This window comes from Xyrauchen texanus, chromosome 47 (assembly GCF_025860055.1).
Source record: "Xyrauchen texanus isolate HMW12.3.18 chromosome 47, RBS_HiC_50CHRs, whole genome shotgun sequence".
NCBI lineage: Eukaryota > Metazoa > Chordata > Actinopteri > Cypriniformes > Catostomidae > Xyrauchen > Xyrauchen texanus.
Window position 1 is genome coordinate 1909849 of NC_068322.1, and position 19317 is coordinate 1929165.

Here is a 19317-nt window from a genome sequence, read left to right on the forward strand (position 1 = left end):
AAAAGTAAAATAAAAAATAAATAAATAATAATAATAATAATAAAAATATATATATATATAGACGCGACTGTGGTTGCCATGGTGAATTATTAGCGGTAAAGATATGAGAGAAACAGCCACTAAAACATTTTTAGATAATGTGATTATATTTATTATGAATTGATATCATAAATAAGGTGTATAATATGTGCATAATAGTGTGTGACAAGCTGTTAGTGCTCTGCAAGTGTGGCACTGTTACCTGAACCAAAAATATATTTTTAGCCGGTCACTCGGCGGCCATCTTTGGAACGCTATTTTCTATGTAAACAAGCGGCATGCCAGTGCAGCTCCTATCTGCTTGAATGAGGAAAGACCGAAATCTCCAAAACTGTTGTTCAAGATTACGATCAAAATTATATATCAAATAAGCAGTGAAGTCCGACAACACTGGAATCATAAACTGTGCTACTTTACCTCAGATAACCCTAAGAACCTGAAAATGTCCCGGCTTGTATAGGTAATGCGCATGCGCGTTCTCGAATTAATTGACAGTTTGTCTGTATCTATAAGGTGATTGGCTATTTTACTTGTAAGGCGGGACTTCCTTTCTACATCCATTGACCTTTCCAATCTCTTTTTAATAGAAGTGACCCGTCTCTGCTAAATAATCTCTCCATGAACTGTTCAAACTCTGATCTGAAAAAGAATGTAGTTGTTTTATTAATTTTATGTCTTTAAAATGACAGATAAATCTCTCTTTATAAAGCTTTATAAGTTTTGTTTTGCTGAAAGGATTCTCAAGGTTCCCTCTTAATGTGATACAATCTTTATTGACAAATACAAATCTCATTATTAACATCTGTACAGATTACAGTAAACATACACTGTGGACCCATTGGCAACTTCGGTCAGGTTAGAGTTAATCTATCAAAACCATAACAATGTCCAGGCCTTTATGCAGTTCACAGTTTACAGCTAACAATATCAGAAGAATTCATTGTGAATACCTAAAGTATCAGACAGTGCATTTTGTGTGAAGATAACACTCCTGTTCTTGTTCTACTACAGACATGGAGTCCAATTTTTTAATATAAAATGTACATTTTTAGTTAGTGTAGTTTTTAGTGTATTTTTCCTTTGACACATCACACTGCCATCTCGTGTAATCTAAAGAAAAGTGTCATTTGTTCAACCACTCTAAAGACTCACCCAAATGACAGACTGGCACAGAGCATGCCAAACATACACAAGCACGGTCAGATGATGCCTGACTGGTCGAAACCTACAAACAGCTTCGTATCTCTGGAGTGACGTGTTACATTTCAGTGTGTTTGAGTGAGATTCCAGCAGAAAGCATCTCACACTGATCTGAGAACAGCTCGCTCACCCAATACAAAACAGTTTCATTGAGTGTAGAAGTGGATTCAGATCAACTTCTACCATGTTCATCAGTGTTTGGACACAAATTGACAGTACATTGCATTTTAAAAGTTATAAGGAGGAAAAAGGCTTCGCTGGTGGCAAAAACTCAATTAGGGTGAATTTCAAGAATACATGTCCAGGTCACATTTCATATATATATATAAAATGAAGCATATTATTGGGACCATTAAGATTTTTTTTATTTTGGCAGTATGTTATTTTCAACACAATTTATTCCCAATTTGTCATTAAAAATTGCCGAAAAAATAAATAAAATAATTATATATATATATATATATATATATATATTTATTAGTTTAATATTTGTATTATTATTTATTTATTTAGCTTTAAAATAATGACAAATTGGGCTAAAAACGTGTTTGACAATAAAATAATGCAAAAATGAATGAAAAACCCGTATATGTGCTTCATTTCCAAAATATATATATTTTTAAATATAATTTAATATATATATATTTTTTTTAATCTTGGTGTGATATATGACATGCACGTGTTCTTGACAGGTTTCCTGAGATTCACCCGTTAACATCATTTTCTTTTCTCAGACAAAATTCACAGTTCTGTTCTTTCAAAAATGTATCTAAACAAAGACCTCATAGAAATTGTTAAGAGAAAAGTTAATGCATTTGCTATTGTAGTTAAAAACCAAGACACATTATTTGTCATATTTAGACTTTTAGTATATTTACAAACAGTTTTTGTTGTTAATCAGAGCATAAAATGAGAACATATTTGAAACTGTGCCCAGATTACACCCCTCCCGCTCACAACTAAATCCCTAAAATCAGAATGTCTGATGGTTGGGGAAATCTGTTATCCTGTCAGGAGCAGCACTGAGGTTAGGGCTCGTATAAAGGGCTCGTTTGATTGGCTCATGGGTCTTAAATGAAGGTTTGGGGTCATTACGGCGCTAACAGAGTGAAATCAACGAGGTAAAATTCTGAATGTAATGAAAATGACATTCCCAACATCACAATCCAAGAATGCCAAGCAAGATATTAGGAGGTGAGAGAATATTGGAAGTGCACTTCCATGTGACTTTTATGTTAAACTAGTCAATAATTATCATTAAATTACACCAAATAAAACCAATCGGACAACAGTAACAGTTTCAAAACCAACTTCGTTAAAAAAAATTATTAAGGCATTCTTTCACCCCCAAAAAAAGTCCTCAGTAACGACTTTGGTTTGTCCCTCTAAAGAACGTCCCCAAGGTGCCTAAGAAGTGTTGTCAGGGTCATCTCCATGGCAACACAGAAATGCTCTGGAGATGTGTGTGTTAGTGGTTCTTGCGTGACTGTCCACTCAATGGAGGTCAGCCACCGGGAGTGAGGTGCGTGTGCGTGTCCTATCTGCGTGCAGCTGATGCATGTGCGCTGTAGAGTGGCGTGAGGTTGTTTGGAGATGTTTGAGGCAGGAGCAGGTTGCCGTTGTTGGTTCGCGGACAACTGATCTGAAGGCGTCTCAGGTACTCGGCGTGAACGGGTTTGTGGCTCTGCAGAACTCTTATGGCCTCATCAACAGTAAACCACTCCCGCTTGCGACCTACAGAGCCAAAAATATATCACAAACATTAGTTTCAAATGTACAGTGGGATCCAAATGTCTGAGACCACACTGGAAATACAGTTGAAGTCAGAAGTTTACATACACTTAGGTCATTAAAACTAATTATTGAACCACTCCACAGATGTCATATTATCAAACTATAGTTTGGGCAAGTCGTTTAGGACACCTACTTTTTGCATGACATGAGCCATTTTTCCAATAATTGTTTACAGACCAATTGTTTCACTTTTAATTGACTATAATCACAATTCCTGCGGGTCAGAAGTTTACATACACTAAGTGAACTGTGCCTTTAAACAGCTTGGACAAATCCAGAAACTGATGTCGAGCCTTTAGACAATTAGCCAATTAGCTTCTGATAGGAGGTCAAAGGAAAATCAAAAGATCTCAGAAAAAATATTGTGGACCTCCACAAGTCTGGTTTATCCTTGGGAGCAATTTCCAAATGCCTGAAGGTGCCACGTTCATCTGTACAAACAATAAAACACATGTGACCACACAGTCATCATACCGCTCAGGAAGGAGAAGCTTTCTGACTTTTAGAGATGAACATAGTTTGGTGTGAAAAGTGCAAATCAATCCCAGAACAACAGCAAAGGAACTTGCGAAGATGCTGGAGGAAACAGGTGGACGAGTATCTAGATCCACAGTAAAACGAGTCCTATATGGACATCACCTGAAAGGCTGCTCAGCAAGGAAGAAGCCGCTGCTCCAAAACTGCCATAAAAAAGTCAGACTACAGTTCACAAGCGCACATGGGGACAAAGATCTCACTTTTTGGAGAATTGTCCTCTTGTCTGATGAAACCAATGTAACTGTTTGGCCATAATGACCATCGTTATATTTGGAGGAAAAAGGGTGAGGCTTGCAAGCCGCAGAACAGCATCCCAACATTGAAGCTTGGGGGTGCAGCATCATGTTGTGGGGGTGCTTTGCTTCAGGAGGGACTGGTGCACATCACAAAATAGATGACATCATGAGGGAGGAAAATTATGTGGATATATTGAAGCAACATCTCAAGACATCAGACAGGAAGTTAAAGCTCGGTCACAAATGGGTCTTCCAAATGGACAATGACCCCCAAGCATACCTCCAAAGTTGTGGCAAAGTGGACAACAAAGTCAAGATATTGGAGCGGGCATCACAAAGCCCTGACCTCAGTCCGATAGAAAATTTGTGGGCAGAACTGAAAAACCGTGTGCGAGCAAGGAGGCCTACAAACCTGACTCAGTTACACAATTTCTGTCTGGAGGAACGGGACAAAATTGTGGAAGGATACCCAAAATATTTGACCCAAGTTAAACAATTTCAAGGCAATGCTACCAAATACTAACAGTGTATGTAAACTTCTGACCCACTGGAAATGTGATGAAAGAAATAAAAGCTGAAATAAATCATTCTCTCTACTATTATTCTGACATTTCACATTCTTAAAATAAAGTAGTGATCCCAACTGACCCAAGAGAGGGAATGTTTGGCTAATGTAAACTTCTGACTTCAACTGTAGGCTTTTTTCCATTTAAACTTGGAAATAACCAAAAAGTAAACTTGAGAAATCCAAATTAGAGTATTGTGGCTTTTACTGCATGTTTGTTCACTTTTAAGCAATCTATAAACTAGATTACTTGTAAAATGTAATTTACAGTCTAGTTAAAGCTAGTTAAAGCCAGCATCTCACTAGCTGATTTTTCCAAAGATTTTCAAGTTTTAGCTTCATTAACATCACCAGCCAGGCAGAAGGAGACAGAGCTCACATGAGTGTCTCTCAGCGGGAGGTGTTAATCACTCTACTGTCCGGACTTCTAGTTAATAGCTTCAACGACTGAAATAACACACCTGTGTCCTTCCCTCCATTTTAAATCAGCAAGTGTGACAGGCTCAAGTGCAAGATCAGCAAAAACAGTCACTAAGTGTGAAACTCCCCATCCAAATCAAGTTGTTAATTTAGTCTCTTCCATTAAAATGGACCAAAAATATTGATGGCTCATCTGACCAGCTGTGGTTCAGGTGGTAAAGCGGGTCGGCCGCTAATCGCAGGGTTGGCGGTTTGATTCCCGGCCCACATGACTCCACATGCCGAAGTGTCCTTGGGCAAGACACTGAACCCCAAGTTGCTCCCAATGGCGGGCTTTAAACAATGGTGCCTTACATAGCAGCTCTGCCATCATTGGTGTATGAGTGTGTGAATGGGTGAATGAGACACAGTGTAAAGCGCTTTGGTAACCTCTAAGTTTAAAAAAGGCGCTATATAAATGCAGAACATTTACCATTTAAAAGCTCACCTTACACATACAGTGGACTAAATGCAAAAATGTGGTCTGATTTTACAGAAAAAATGTACAGATGTGAAATGTCACACAGATGAGCACTCACACATGCACTCGTCCAATGACAACTAAAGTATTTTTAGAGTGCATAGACCTTCAGATCAGTTTCGGCAAATATTTCGGCCTTTGAGTTGAAGCTCAAACTAGCTATTATTATTATTGCTGTAGCTATTTAGAGCTTACAGAAGCAGTTATAAAGGGCAGACGTCTGTGACATGCTAATTTATGTGCTATATGAAACACTTTATTTCTGTTTTTACATCATTACCAAAAGGTGGCGCTCATTTATCGGTTATCATAGGTGTAATTTTAGGTAGGGAATTTCTCTGATTTCAGAAAATAAGAAATGTCCTGAACAACATTTGGGCAATTATACCACACTTAAATAATACGTTAACTTTATACTTTGTTTTTATTTCCATTATAACAACTATTAAATGTCCTTAGCATAATTATTAATGTGTAGATTACTGTTCTACCTCTTCTGGCGCATAATTGGTGTTGTCACGTGGCACCTGTTACTTTTCTCAGCGCTGTTGAGAATGCACCAATCACACAATGAAGCCCAGTGGAGGATTCTTCAGGCCTGTAAGTGCCCTCTTGAGGAAGACACCTTAAAATCTGACCGATTGTGTCGGAGGTGCAGGATTTAAAGATGCTGGTATAACTCCAAATAACTGTTTTATTTTATTGGAGAAATAGTGTTTAATAGTGGATAATACATATACAGATATTATTTTCTCCAGGTAAATCTTCTTGATATAGATAACATTTGATTTTGACCCATTAATCTCAGGTTTATCGAGACATAAGAAATGATATTTGTTATATGAGGTAATAATGTTGTTTTGCCTATTTTACCAGACTGAATTCCTTGCATTTTCTTCATTCCAACATTTTAAATATTATCCTTTCTATATGTCTCTTCCAACTTTCTAACCAAACCTACGCCCTTAACTGTTATTTTATGCAAAATAAATGCAAAAGTGACTGTATTGTATGAAAAGTTCAGATTCTACACTTTCAAATGGTACCACATGATTTATCCAGGAGGGATAGGCAAGTCATTTTGTACTCGAGAACTCAAACCCACAAAAAATGAGTAATCGATTACTTGTTAATTAAAATGTTTAACCCTTATTAGGCCTTCGTGAGATTTTTGTCCCTTTTCATTTTTGTTTTTTCCAATCATTTTGGCTGTGTTAATGCTAACAGCATACCTTTTGCCAAAGGTGTATATATTTGGGGAATTTTAATATTTCAACCTCAGTTCCTAAAATACACTCACCTAGAACTTTATTAGGAACAGTATGGTCCTAAAAATAGTTCCCAATATGGTCTTCTGCTGTCGTAGCCCATTCGCCTCAAGGTTCGATGTGTTTGCATTCTTAGATGCTATTCTGCACACTACAAATGTACAGAGTGGTTATCTGAGTTACTGTAGCCTTTCTGTCAGCTCAAACCTGTCTGGCCATTCTCCGTTGACCTTTTTCATCAACAATGTGTTTCTGTCCACAGAACTGCCGCTGACTGTATGTTTTTTGTTTTTGGCACCATTCTGAGTAAACTCTAGAGACTATAGTGTCTGCTGTGCATGAAAATCCAAGGAGATCAGCAGTTATACCAGTCAAACCAGCCTGTCTGGCACCAACAATCATGCCACCAATTTTCCCTATTGTGATGGTTGATGTGAACATTAACTGAAGCTCCTGACCCATATTTGCATGATTTTATGCAGTGCATTGCTGCCACATGATTGGCTGATTAGATAATCAAATGAATAAGTAGGTGTACAGGTGTTCCTAATAAAGTTCTAGGTGAGTGTACATCTATAATACACTGTGTACACAAAATAGTTTCACTCGGGACTTTCGGGACAAAAATGTCCCCATTGAAACCCATTAAAACTGCAATATTTTATAGTGCCATTAATGCTTAATATCATGAGTTCTATGATAGTATGTTTACATTTGTAATATTTTCCACCAGATGGCGCCATTTTTCTCATGTTTATCCTATGGAGCAAATACAAACTTTCCCCCTATTTTCTATTTGCTGTATTATAGAGACCTGCAGGACAACTGAATACATGATGCAGCTAAAATTGTGTGTGTGTGTGTGTGTGTGTGTGTGTGTGTGTGTGTTTGTGTGTGTAAATGACAACAGTGGCATTATGTATACAAACTTGCATTTAAAGGTTTAAACTCCTGAAAATGAATATTTGGTAGTTTTGATCAGGACTGATGTTGGTTAAAAAGTCAGTGAAAGAGGAAAATAATATTAATATATAATATTTATGGCAGTTATTTTTACATTTTGTCCTACTGAATACAAATAGAGTACAATTCAATCAGAATCAAAATATTAAAAGTACTGTCACACCTGGCCTTGCTTTCAAAATCACAGACCCCATTATATCGTCTTCTCTCATCCAAAACCTCGACATCATACGCCCACAGCACCCCCCAGTGGACTCAATTGTAACTGCAAGATTGTTCTCATGGCAAATGTGCAAAGATAAATCAATTTGCAATATTCGAGTAGTGTTTTTAATACCCGACTTGTGCATAACAAGTACTCCATTATTAGAGTATTTGACCACATCCCTAGTATCATGGGACTTTTATTTTGTATTCATAAATGTATTACACGCTCCTGGCCCCGCCCACTGACCCGGTACCAGGTCCGCAGAGTGGAAGAGGTTAAAAAAGGACATTTGTTTTAAAACATGGATGAACAAAGGATTCTTTTGAAATGTCTTGAAATGTCATGACATCTTGTTTCAATTGGATATACATTAATAAAGGGGGAAAATGCACTTTTCTGGTAATTTCATGGGTCTTTTGTGTGATGAGCGTGTGAGTGAGAGCACTATTGGTGCAGTCAAGAAATTGTTGAGAAATCAGTTGACCCTATGAGGAGAATACACGACTGATCCAACGCACACACACACACACACACACTCACACACTCACACTCACCAATATTGACAGAGTCCTCCCAGGCGTCCAGTGTTTCCGTCACTGTTAGCACATACACATATGTCCTATGTTTGCGGTCCTGGTTCTGCTGTTGTTGAGAAATGAAGCATGTCAGTATGAGGGATTGTAATCGCTACACCACAGAATGAATGAAGACTAGCGGAATAAACATCGAGGGATTACAGATTTACCTCGAACACACCGAGCAACCGGCCCAGTTTGCCCTTCACTCCAGCCTGAGGGAGAGAGATAAGGATCAAACATCTGCACTTATTGCCATGAGATTACAAAAAGGGTCAAATAACTCAAAATTGCTTAACCAGACTCCAAATATCAGCCTCTAGCCATTTATCTGCCAAACCCACATCATAATCTAATATGACGTGGAGCAGAAACTGATAGTAAAACTGCATTAATGATCATGATGTGATGGTTGGTGCCATGTTTGGAAGACTCACCTCTTCAAACACCTCTCGTACCGCAGCTCCACACGGCTCCTCCTCTGGCTCCATCCCACCACCGGGAACGATCCACTGGTCCGGGTTCCGACTGCTGCTGACCAACAACACCTGCAGAACACCGAGCACAACAGATTCACTCTAACAGCACAGCCCATTACCATAGTATTACTGCGGATGTTCACAGCATGCCACTTGATGCTATCCAAAGACAAAGTAAAAAATTAGGAAATACTGGCAGAAAATGAATCCTTAAAGTGTGACGTAAGTTTAGGGGACGTACGTGCAGTCATATCTGTTTAATAGAAATTTGATTTTGCGTCTCATTCATACTAGAACAGCTTTTATTGGAGACTTTCGGAGAAAACAACAACGTTAGGAGCCTGAAGACTGAGTTTTGAAATGAAAATGGATTAGTACAGATGTGTGCCTTGATTTTAGGTTCATCTGTTGTCATGACAATCAGCATGTGTCTTGTTTTCAGTCAGCTGTATAATGTAAACAAACAGCAGATATCCATGGTTACATATACAAATAATACCATGAGAACAACATTGTCGGTTACATTTTAAATGTTGAAAAAGATACTAATGCAAGTCAAATCTATAATCTTACATTTCATTAAATTTACTTAAAAAATATTAAATACATTTTTTAAAAAATTGCTTATTTTAAAGATTTACACATTTGAATTTCAGAACAAAATTCCATCAAATTAAATTTTTTAATGTTTATCAAAAGTTAAAATATGTATTTATTTAATTTTATTAAAGATTACTCAATTCAATTTGATGTAATTTTGTTATAAAATTGATTTGCATAAATCTTAAAATTACTTTACTGTGTGTGTGTGAGCGTGTGTGTGTGTGTGTGAGTGAGTGTGAGTGTGTGTGTGTGTGTGAGTGTGTGTGTGTGTGTGAGTGTGTGTGTGTGAGTGTGAGTGTGTGTGTGTGTGAGTGTGTGTAAGTGTGAGCGTGTATTTATCACTTTGTGGGTACCAAATGTCCCCATAAGGATAGTAAAACCCGAAATGTTTGACCTTGTGGGGACATTTTGTCGGTCCCCATGAGGAAAACAGCTTATAAATCATACTAAATGATGTTTTTTGAAAATGTAAAAATGCAGAAAGTTTTCTGTGAGGGTTAGGTTTAGGGGTAGGGTTAGGTTTAGGGGATAGAATATAAAGTTTGTACAGTATAAAAACCATTATGTCTATGGAAAGTCCCCATAAAACATGGAAACACTACGTGTGTGTGTGTGTGTGTGTGTGTTTATGTGGTTAGCGTGCTACGAACCTGGCGACCAGAGTTCGATTCCCGCTCATGGCCAACACCAGGACGATTATCTGAACCGGTCCTGGGCCTCCCCTAGGTCGATGTGTTATCTACCTGGTGCGGTGTGTTAACATCGCCACTGGGGAGACAAAGGCGGTCAGGCATGGTGCTGGCCACCCACCCCCTCCTGTACCGTTCCGGCCTTCATAGGTGCTCGCTAACAGCACTTGCCCCTACAGTCTGTTAAGGCTAAATGGGGGATCTTTGTCTTTGTCTTAGTGTGTGTGTGAGTGACTTTGGACAGATGGGCGAAATTGCACTCGTAACGGCGTTACGGCTCTGTGACCTGTGATTGGCTAATCCTCCAGCTGCTGATCGGCCTTCAGGTGTCTGCTGCAGTAAGAGGATTGTGGGACTGATGTCAGTGACATCACGTGCGCCTGTCAGATTCATGACACTCGTGGTCACCTGCCATGTTCTGGGCCAGACGGAGGTCCAGTGAGGTTATTTTTATGATGTGCCACATAGCTCACAGTGCTCACCTCCTCAAAAGAGAGGCGATAGATTCACTGCCACAGTGTGTGTGTGTGTGTGTGTGTGTGTGTGTGTGTGTGTGTGTGTGTGTGTGTGTGTGTTAGATAATGGAAAGCTAGATGGTACACACATCACAGTTTGACTCTATTTGTGGCATCTCAAGATGTTTGTACAGAACACACTCATATCTACTGTTGAGATGCAGCAGTGTGCCAATTCTTCTGAAACACAGATGTATACTTCAAACACGTTAGGCCAGTTTTGGAATTTTACGGAGAACCAGGAGAAGTCTATAGGGGACAGTTCACACAAAACTTACAATTCTGTCATCATTTATTCGACTTCATGCTGTTCCAAACCTGTGTCAAGTGGAATGCCAGCCTCAGACACCATTCACTTTCATTGCATCTTTTATCCATTCAATGCAAGTGAATGGGAGTAAATATTTTGCCTAAAATCTTCTTTTGTGTTCCATGGAAGAAAGAAAGCCATACGGATTTGGAACAACATGAGGTTGAGTAAATAATAACAGTGTTTTCTTTTGAGTAATTCATCGCTTACATGATAGACTTTAATCTAAACATCACAATCAACAAAACAACAATCGATGTATTCCTGTCATTCTACAATTACTGTTTAGGGAAACTGGATAACAATAAAACCTGTTATACACGTTTAAGTATACCTGAGAACCACTTGACCAAAACCAGTATATTAACCTAATTACACCCATGCATCTTTATGCTCAAACCCAACAATAAAGCTATTCTGTCTTTCAGAAGAAGAAGACCTACTTATGTAAGAAGAGTTATGACCAATTACCATGTTGCTATAGAAATAGCATTATAATTCAAACATCAGCCACATTTGTTTTGGAGATTTGATGCCGGATGAAGGTAACTCAGATAACCTGATGATAGATGAATAATGCTGGGCAAAACAATTGAACAACAAAACATGAAATCAAAATTGACCCCCATGATCCAATCAATCCCAGATGGATACAAATCAAGCCCAATACAGATAGATGTCCCATTGCAAAAGTAAAACGGGTTGCAAATGTTATCTCACATTGACTTCCAGAGATTGCCTGATGCATCAAGGATGTTTGCAACCTAAAACAAAGTGGGCGACAAACGTGAATCACCATGCATTTAAATGGCATGACGAAATGGATCACAGCACCTCATTTCCAGCTGTCAGCATCAGTGTATTCCCAAATGACAGAAGACAGCGAGTATTCAACATTTTAATGCATAAACAACAGCCCCGATCGTCATACAACTGACCTTTGCTTCAGAAATCACTGCAGCATAACAAATACCTACAGTATCAGTTTTAGTTTCTCCCATATTAAAGAACAGGATAACGTTTGAAAATGTTTATGTATTTGCACATAATCGGGCCATAATTTAATAAAGTCACGCATCTTTCAATGTCAGTTTTCTGAGTCGGCTTTATGTTTGTAATAACAACAAATAAATAACTCAACATAATGAAGCTGATGTAGATTCTCGGAAAACGCCAGGACAATATTACAAATAGACACCTGCACAGAATGACGCTGAATGTAGTAAAACACCCACAAACAGGAACTATTCCACAGATGGAAGATTGATATGATGGTGTTTGGAATCGTTTGGTGAATGGCAGGGATTTAAACTCGCTTTCATTTAATGTACTCGTTGATCCTTGCCCCCCTGCTTGCCCTCTTTCAGTCCAACACAAAGGGCAGCCATTTCCCCAACACTTAAACAGACATGCACTGACTGTGGATCAGTCCGCGCTTGGCACACGTTGCCGGAGATGCTTGTGGAGCTGGTCTGGGATCAGTCCACCGTCCGGGGTGCTAGGTAAGACTACAGCAGCACAGAAACAAGCCCAGATTTACACCAGCAATACCTCCACACAGCTGAGATTCTTCTGTTTGGTTACTTGGATACACGGAAGCAAAAAGATCATCAGAACAGAATAGCAGAAACCTCTGAAAACAGCAGGTTCATTATAAACTGGTGGCTAAAAGTTTGGAATAATGTACAGATTTTGCTCTTATGGAAAGAAATTGGTACTTTTATTCACCAAAGTGGCATTCAACTGATCACAATGTATAGTCAGGACATTAATAACGTGAAAAATTACTATTACAATTTGAAACAAATGTTCAGAACTTCTTAATTCTCATCAGAAAATCCTCCACGTGCAGCAATGACAGCTTTGCAGATCCTTGTTATTCTAGCGGTCAGTTTGTCCAGATACTATGGTGACCTTTCACCCCACACTTCCTGTAGCACTTGACCTTTCACCCCACACTTCCTGTAGCACTTGCCATAGGTGTGGCTGTCTTGTTGGGCACTTCTCACGCACCTTACAGTCTAGCTGATCCCACAAAATCTCAATGGGTTTTAGATCCGTAACACTTTTTTCCAATTATCTGTTGTCCAATATCTGTGTTTCTTTGCCCACTCTAAACCTTTTCTTTGTGTTTGTCTGTTTCAAAAGTGTCTTTTTCTTTGCAGTTCTTCCCATAAGGCCTCCTGAGTCTTCTCTTTACTGTTGTACATGAAACTGGTGTTTAGCGGGTAGAATTCAATGAAGCTGTCAGCGGAGGACATGTGAGGCGTCTATTTCTCAAACTAGAGACTCTGATGTACTTATTCTCTTGTTTAGTTGTACATCTGGTCTTCCACATCTCTTTCTGTCCTTGTTAAAGACAGTTGTCTTTGAAGACTGTAGTTACACCTTTGTTTGACATCTTTCTGAAAGCATTGAGCCTTCATTCCTCAAAACAATGATTGACTGACGAGTATTCACTTACAATGGAAGTGAATGGGGCCAATCCATAAACGTTAAAATACTCACGGTTTCAAAAGCATAACCACAACACAAACAAGATGTGTTAACTAGAGGTAGAACGATATATCGGTTTTACAGATTAATCAGTGCCGATAGTTGCTTTTAGGAACTATCGGTTTCTTCTTGTGCCATCTTTGACTTACACTGACACCTATTGTAGCGGCTTGGATGCAGCAACATTTAAAATCAATAGTTTTCAGTTTCAGATGCCATTATAGAGATTTAGCATTCACAGTCAGCCATGATGACTTTAATCAATGAGTGAAAGTGTCAAATAACAGAACAGAAACTGAGATTAAGCCTGTAGTATTCATCTGGTCATGTGATTCTAACATGTGCGGATCCTCTCCATGTAGAATAAAACAGCTTTTATAAGGTTTCTGACATGACTGGAGTCTTCATTTCAATGCAAGTGCTCATGATTTACTACATAGAGTATATTGCAAAACTACAATTCACTTCTTTAGGAGTTCAACTTTTTAATGAGGAAAAAAAATGAATGAATCCACGTTATGCACCAAATCTTTTTTCTGGTTATTATTGGGATTTTGGTTAAACAATACACTACATCTGAGATTTAATTCATTTTGGACTCTTTGTCTGTGCCCGTATGGAAAGTATAAGTAAAATTTTGGACATTCTATAAATTGATTTTAATTTATAGAATCGGCCGTTTAATCGGTTATCAGCCTTTCCCAATCACCTCAGTTATTGTTACCGGCACTATTGGTCGACATCTAGTGTTAACTAGGGGTGGGTAAAAATATAGTCTTTCAGATGCATCGCCGATAGGATTGACCGATCTCGATATCGATTCTTAAATCCCAAGATTGATCTTTCACTCAATGCGCAACCCTCCACTACAATAAGAGGAAATCACTCGTATTTGCAACCAAATTTCACGCTATGCAACTAAAGTGAATATATTTGGCAACTGGCTAGTAAATGTTTAAATTTCACTCACCAGTAATTGTGTAGTTTAGTAGTGAAGTGTTCAGCAGCGAGATCCTTTCACAGCGTGTTGAGAGTAAAAGCTGTTCCGTGTAATGTGTCCAAAGACAAGATCCACGCAACCCATTCATCATTGAATACTGTCTCTTTAAATACCCATTCTGTTCTTTACAGTCAGCTGTTGATCAATAACAACTACAAAAAACATGCGCTGTTTACAGAAATGCAGTTGTTTTTTTAAAGTGACAGTACCAGTTTTAGCACATGTTCAACAAATCAATGTACTGTAAATACTTGTAAATAGTACAAATTATGCAATAATTTGAATGAAATATAATGTCTTATTTGTTTAACTATATACTTTTATTTGTTCATTTTTAAAAAGCCAAAATGTGACCAAAATTATGAAAAAGTAATCAAATGTACTTAGTAAAACCCAGCCATAGTGTTAACATGATTTCAGTGTTATAAAATCACTTACCTTACTTTCCGAGTAACATTATATCCAATTTTACAACTTCGTTGCCATGGCAACGTAACGCCGTTCACGCGAAAATTCTAAAACGGCTGTAAAAACAGCAATTTGAACTTTACAGCGCAAATAATACACACGTTTTAACAGAAAAATACTGCAAGTGCTTTTATAAACCTATTTTCCCTTTAAACCCTTCAAAAATTGACCAAATTCACTTTCATATAACCTCATGTATCCTGATTTGCTTTGCTTATTTTTTGTGGTAATCAATATTAGTTAAAATGTATAAAGTAGCCTGATTAATTATTAACTAAATGAAATCAATACTTTACCGGTCCGTCACTCTGGCACACTTAATTCTGTTTTCAATCTGTGGTCAAATATTTTTGTATAATGAGTGCTAAAGTGTATAATTGACCGTTGCCCCAGGCAACCAATTTCCTACATAGCCGTACTACAGTAGATTCATGTCTCTCACATCACTTTCTTCTCACCTATAAAATAGTTTCAACTCAGATCAATATATTTAATGTCCATTTATTCACTTATTTAATTTGTAGCGGTTTAATAAGTTGTATAATGCGCAGTCAGTCAGTCGATACTTCAAAATGAACCCCTTTACGTTGATACAAGTGCTCTCTCTTTGTGTCAGGGTCCAGATCGCCCTAACAGTATTTATTTCCTGATAATGAGCAGCTGATTGTAGATTATCCCTTACGTATTGTCCTACATGAATGCACATTAAACACAATAAACCCTCCTAAAGAAACAGCGATTATTTCCTTGCTGATAATAGATAATCGCAACAAAACCCTCACAAGGAAATTCAAAACGAGTTCATGTGATGGCAAAGTGTTTGGTGTGACTCTTGTATGGGGTGTCACTGGGTGTGATATACACTGTTAAACCCTGGAGATCTGCATTCAGAGCATGTCGTTTCATGACAGTCCTTTCTTGGAAGTACACAAACCTGGTACAGCTGTATACATGCAGGAAGGAGGGGCAGTTTCAAGAGCTGCAGTCTGACGTGTTTTTATTGCATAACAGCACTACAGAGGGACAGGACAAGCTGGTGTGGTGTGCATTTGTTTCAGATACACAGATAGACACACATATAGATAGACAGATGTGCAGGCAAAGAAAATGAGTTCTAATGGGTTAATTAACCAAAAAGCAACTATCGGCAGAAATTAATCTGTAAAACCGATATATCGGTCTTCCTTTGGTCAGTGATCTGAACACTCACGTGTACATGCATCTGGCGAAAACACAGGACTTCAAGTCAGTGCTTGATGTGGGTGTGTAGTCACCGGTACGTCGTATCGGCACTTCTCTAATTTAGGAAGTTGTTCTTGCGTACCACCACTTCTCAGAATCTCCCGGTATGATGTAATGTCTTTATTTAATGCAAGTCAGTGATTCGATGAGGCCGGCCAATCACGTTTATCTGACCTTCCAAATTATTTTGATCAAATCATGGAGGTAAACACGCAAGCGACCTTTGCGCAAAACTCAGTGGTAAGTTTAACAACACCGAACACGTGCAACAACAGCATCGGCGGTCGCCAAGCGACCCGTGGTCTAGTTTCGGAGGAGCACGCATGTTTAAGCTTGTCTGGGGCTGGGCATAGTTCAGTTACACTCTTCTCCAAAACATGAACCAGCAACTTATGCGAGCACGTTTTATTGCGTCTTATTCAATCAAACGTATTTATGCAACTTGTTTAGCTCCTGGGTGGTCAAAACTGCTTAAATTTAAAAGACGTGAAGTGTCACTGAACTTGCCTATACATGAATCCTGAGAGTGTTTAGCTGTATACAGATGTGTGTGTGTCTGCGTTCACAATTCTTTAGGCTACATTATTTTGTGTAAAAAGGCAGTCCTACATTAGATTGCCATTGTTTAGAGGTTTAATCGGTATTACCGATTAATCGGTGCCGATAGTTGCTTTTTTACATCTACAAAAATATATACCGATAGTACATTTTTTACTTCCTCATTTCTTTATTGCTCAACAATAAAACTCATCTGGTGAAATTGTGTATGTGTGTCTGTGTACACACACACACGCACACACACACACACACACATATCTATACATACACACACACACAAAACGCTTCATCTGGTGAATGTATAAGATGTTAAAAGCTTAAGTTGTTAAATACTTAATTATGGATCTTTGTAATGGAGCAAGTCTATAATTTTCAAAATAAAATGCCCCAGAGTATATTGGGCTTAAGTTAAAAGTCCCATGTTAAGAAAAAATCTTAATTTTTCTGGTTATTATTGGTATTTTGGTTGCACAATAAAATGCTTTGGGGATTTTATTCATTTTGGACTCTTGTAGCCTCAATGTCTGTGCCCGTCTTAGTAAGGAAAGACTATGAAATATTTAATCATTCTATAAATCGATTAAAAAAAAAAAAAAAAAAATGAAAAATGAATCGGCCTTTTCCCACCACCTTAGTTATCGGTATCGGCAAAATCCACTATCGGTCGACCTCTGCCATTGTTCTCTTATGTGGGTTGATAGTGTCAAAGATACAGACTTTAGCCGATCTAAATACTCTTCATCTGTTTTCATAAACAACAAACTTACATTGTATGATTTTATTTTCAAAGTAAAGTTCATCAAAACATATTTGTTAGTTGAGGGTGTGAGGTCATGTTTGTTCTTCAGCCAGATCTTAAAAATATCAACACTTCTTTTAATGTAAATAAATGCATATTATTAACAATTTAGTTTTTCATGTTACAAAAGTTGGTTACAATAAATGTGTTAGCTAAGATAAATACAGGAAAACAGTTTGGCCCCGGTTTAGATTTCATCTGGATAATCTGGCCCCGCAAGAAAGTAGTTGAAGAGCCCTTCCATATAAAACTAAAAAAAAAGTTACTTTTTTTATTGTTTATATAAACATATGTTGTGAACAAAAACAGTCTAGCAGTATCATTTATTTACCAAAAAATAATTAATAAATAAATACAAATAAAATAAAGTTTAACACTGGCAAGGCGAGTACTTTCACTTTTTTCTTCCGCTTCAAACACTGGGAATAGTTGATGTTTTTTTAGCATAGGACCACCGACCAACCGACCGACACCGACCGACCCCGACCGACCCAAACACACCGTTCTAATATATCAAGTAGTCTGTATATCTATACTGCACACATGTCTCCATATATATATATGCTCAGAAATATCCTGCCTGAGTGTAAATTGAAAGGTTCAATGCATGTCGAATACACCGATTAATCATAACAGCATCATCACCGGTATCCCGGGTCCATACCTCATCCTCCCGTTCGTTCTTGAAGCACAGACACGCCGCTCGCCGCTTGAAACCTTCCCGGTCGTAAGTCCGCGTCTGGTTCGGTTTGAACTTCATGCCGAAATCCTGTCAGTCGTTCTGTAGATATATCTGACCGGTTAGCAATGCTCCGTGAACGGCCCGGGCTCGGTGAATCACCACCGACGGTCAGAGAAATAGCGAGAGGCGGACCAGTACCGGGCTGGACCGATCCTTCAGTGTTGCGTTGATGTAAAACCCCGTTTATAGCATTCCTCTGTGTTTAGTCCAGTAAGTTCGAATTGTTATCCTGCTCAACGACTGCTCTGAAACCCGTTGTCAATTCTCATGTTAAAATATCTTGTTTTTCCCCCTGTATTTATATGTGTATGGTGGGCCGGGTGTGAATGTGCCAATGTTTACTATGTTGACGGATTGCTACTTAATATTCATAAGCTAAACCGTCGGCATTGGACGGTCACCAGGCAACGTCATTATTATGTAGTTAATATTCATAACCAAAGCTTTCGCTATTGGAGGGTAACAACGTAACGTTAGCGTCACCTAATTAATATGCATAAGCCCAACCTTTACCATAGTAGGATTCATACTTTTCGCAGCTGTAGCGCTCGAGCACGAGCTCTCCGTGAGGCGACTCCGTGAACTGCGCGCTCACACTCATCCGTTACCGCATTACTGCGCGGCCTTCTGTCACATATACCGCAGACAGATGTGACAACCAGATCCTGTCTCGTTTCTAAAAATGTAAAATCTGTCAAGGACTGGATGATATAATGAGGGATGATGAGCCGGTGTTTATTTATATATCTATTTTTTTTTATTTGAGAATCAAATTATTTAATGAAATCGCATTTATTTACAATTTAAACATAATTTTAATGTATTTTATTATTAATAATAAACCTTTTTAACTAATATAAATATATATAAATCAATGATTTAATTGTAGATTTTTTTTATGATATATTTGCATATGTAAATGTTAGTCAGCACCTGAAACACTGGACTTTGACATGCAAGATAGTGATCTGATTGAATTGTGATGACATTGTTTAACTTGACAAGAAAAGAATTTGACATCATTCTGTTATCACTGAGCACACATGATGAAGTCTGTTAAAGAATCGTCATAACCAGATTTGAACTAGGGT

The 19317-nt window shown here is 38.1% G+C and overlaps 1 protein-coding gene across 1 annotated transcript; it reads right to left on the bottom strand.

The window, feature by feature from the left end:
* Positions 1-793: 793 nt before the first annotated feature.
* LOC127639050 (diphosphoinositol polyphosphate phosphohydrolase 3-beta-like) lies at positions 794-18551 on the bottom strand. Its single transcript, XM_052120875.1, has 5 exons — positions 18149-18551; positions 8763-8873; positions 8496-8540; positions 8305-8392; positions 794-2973 (listed from the first exon to the last, which is right to left on the bottom strand). Exons 1-5 carry the CDS (start codon positions 18242-18244, stop codon positions 2777-2779), a joined length of 537 nt encoding a protein of 178 aa, XP_051976835.1. The 5' UTR covers positions 18245-18551; the 3' UTR covers positions 794-2776.
* Positions 18552-19317: the final 766 nt, after the last annotated feature.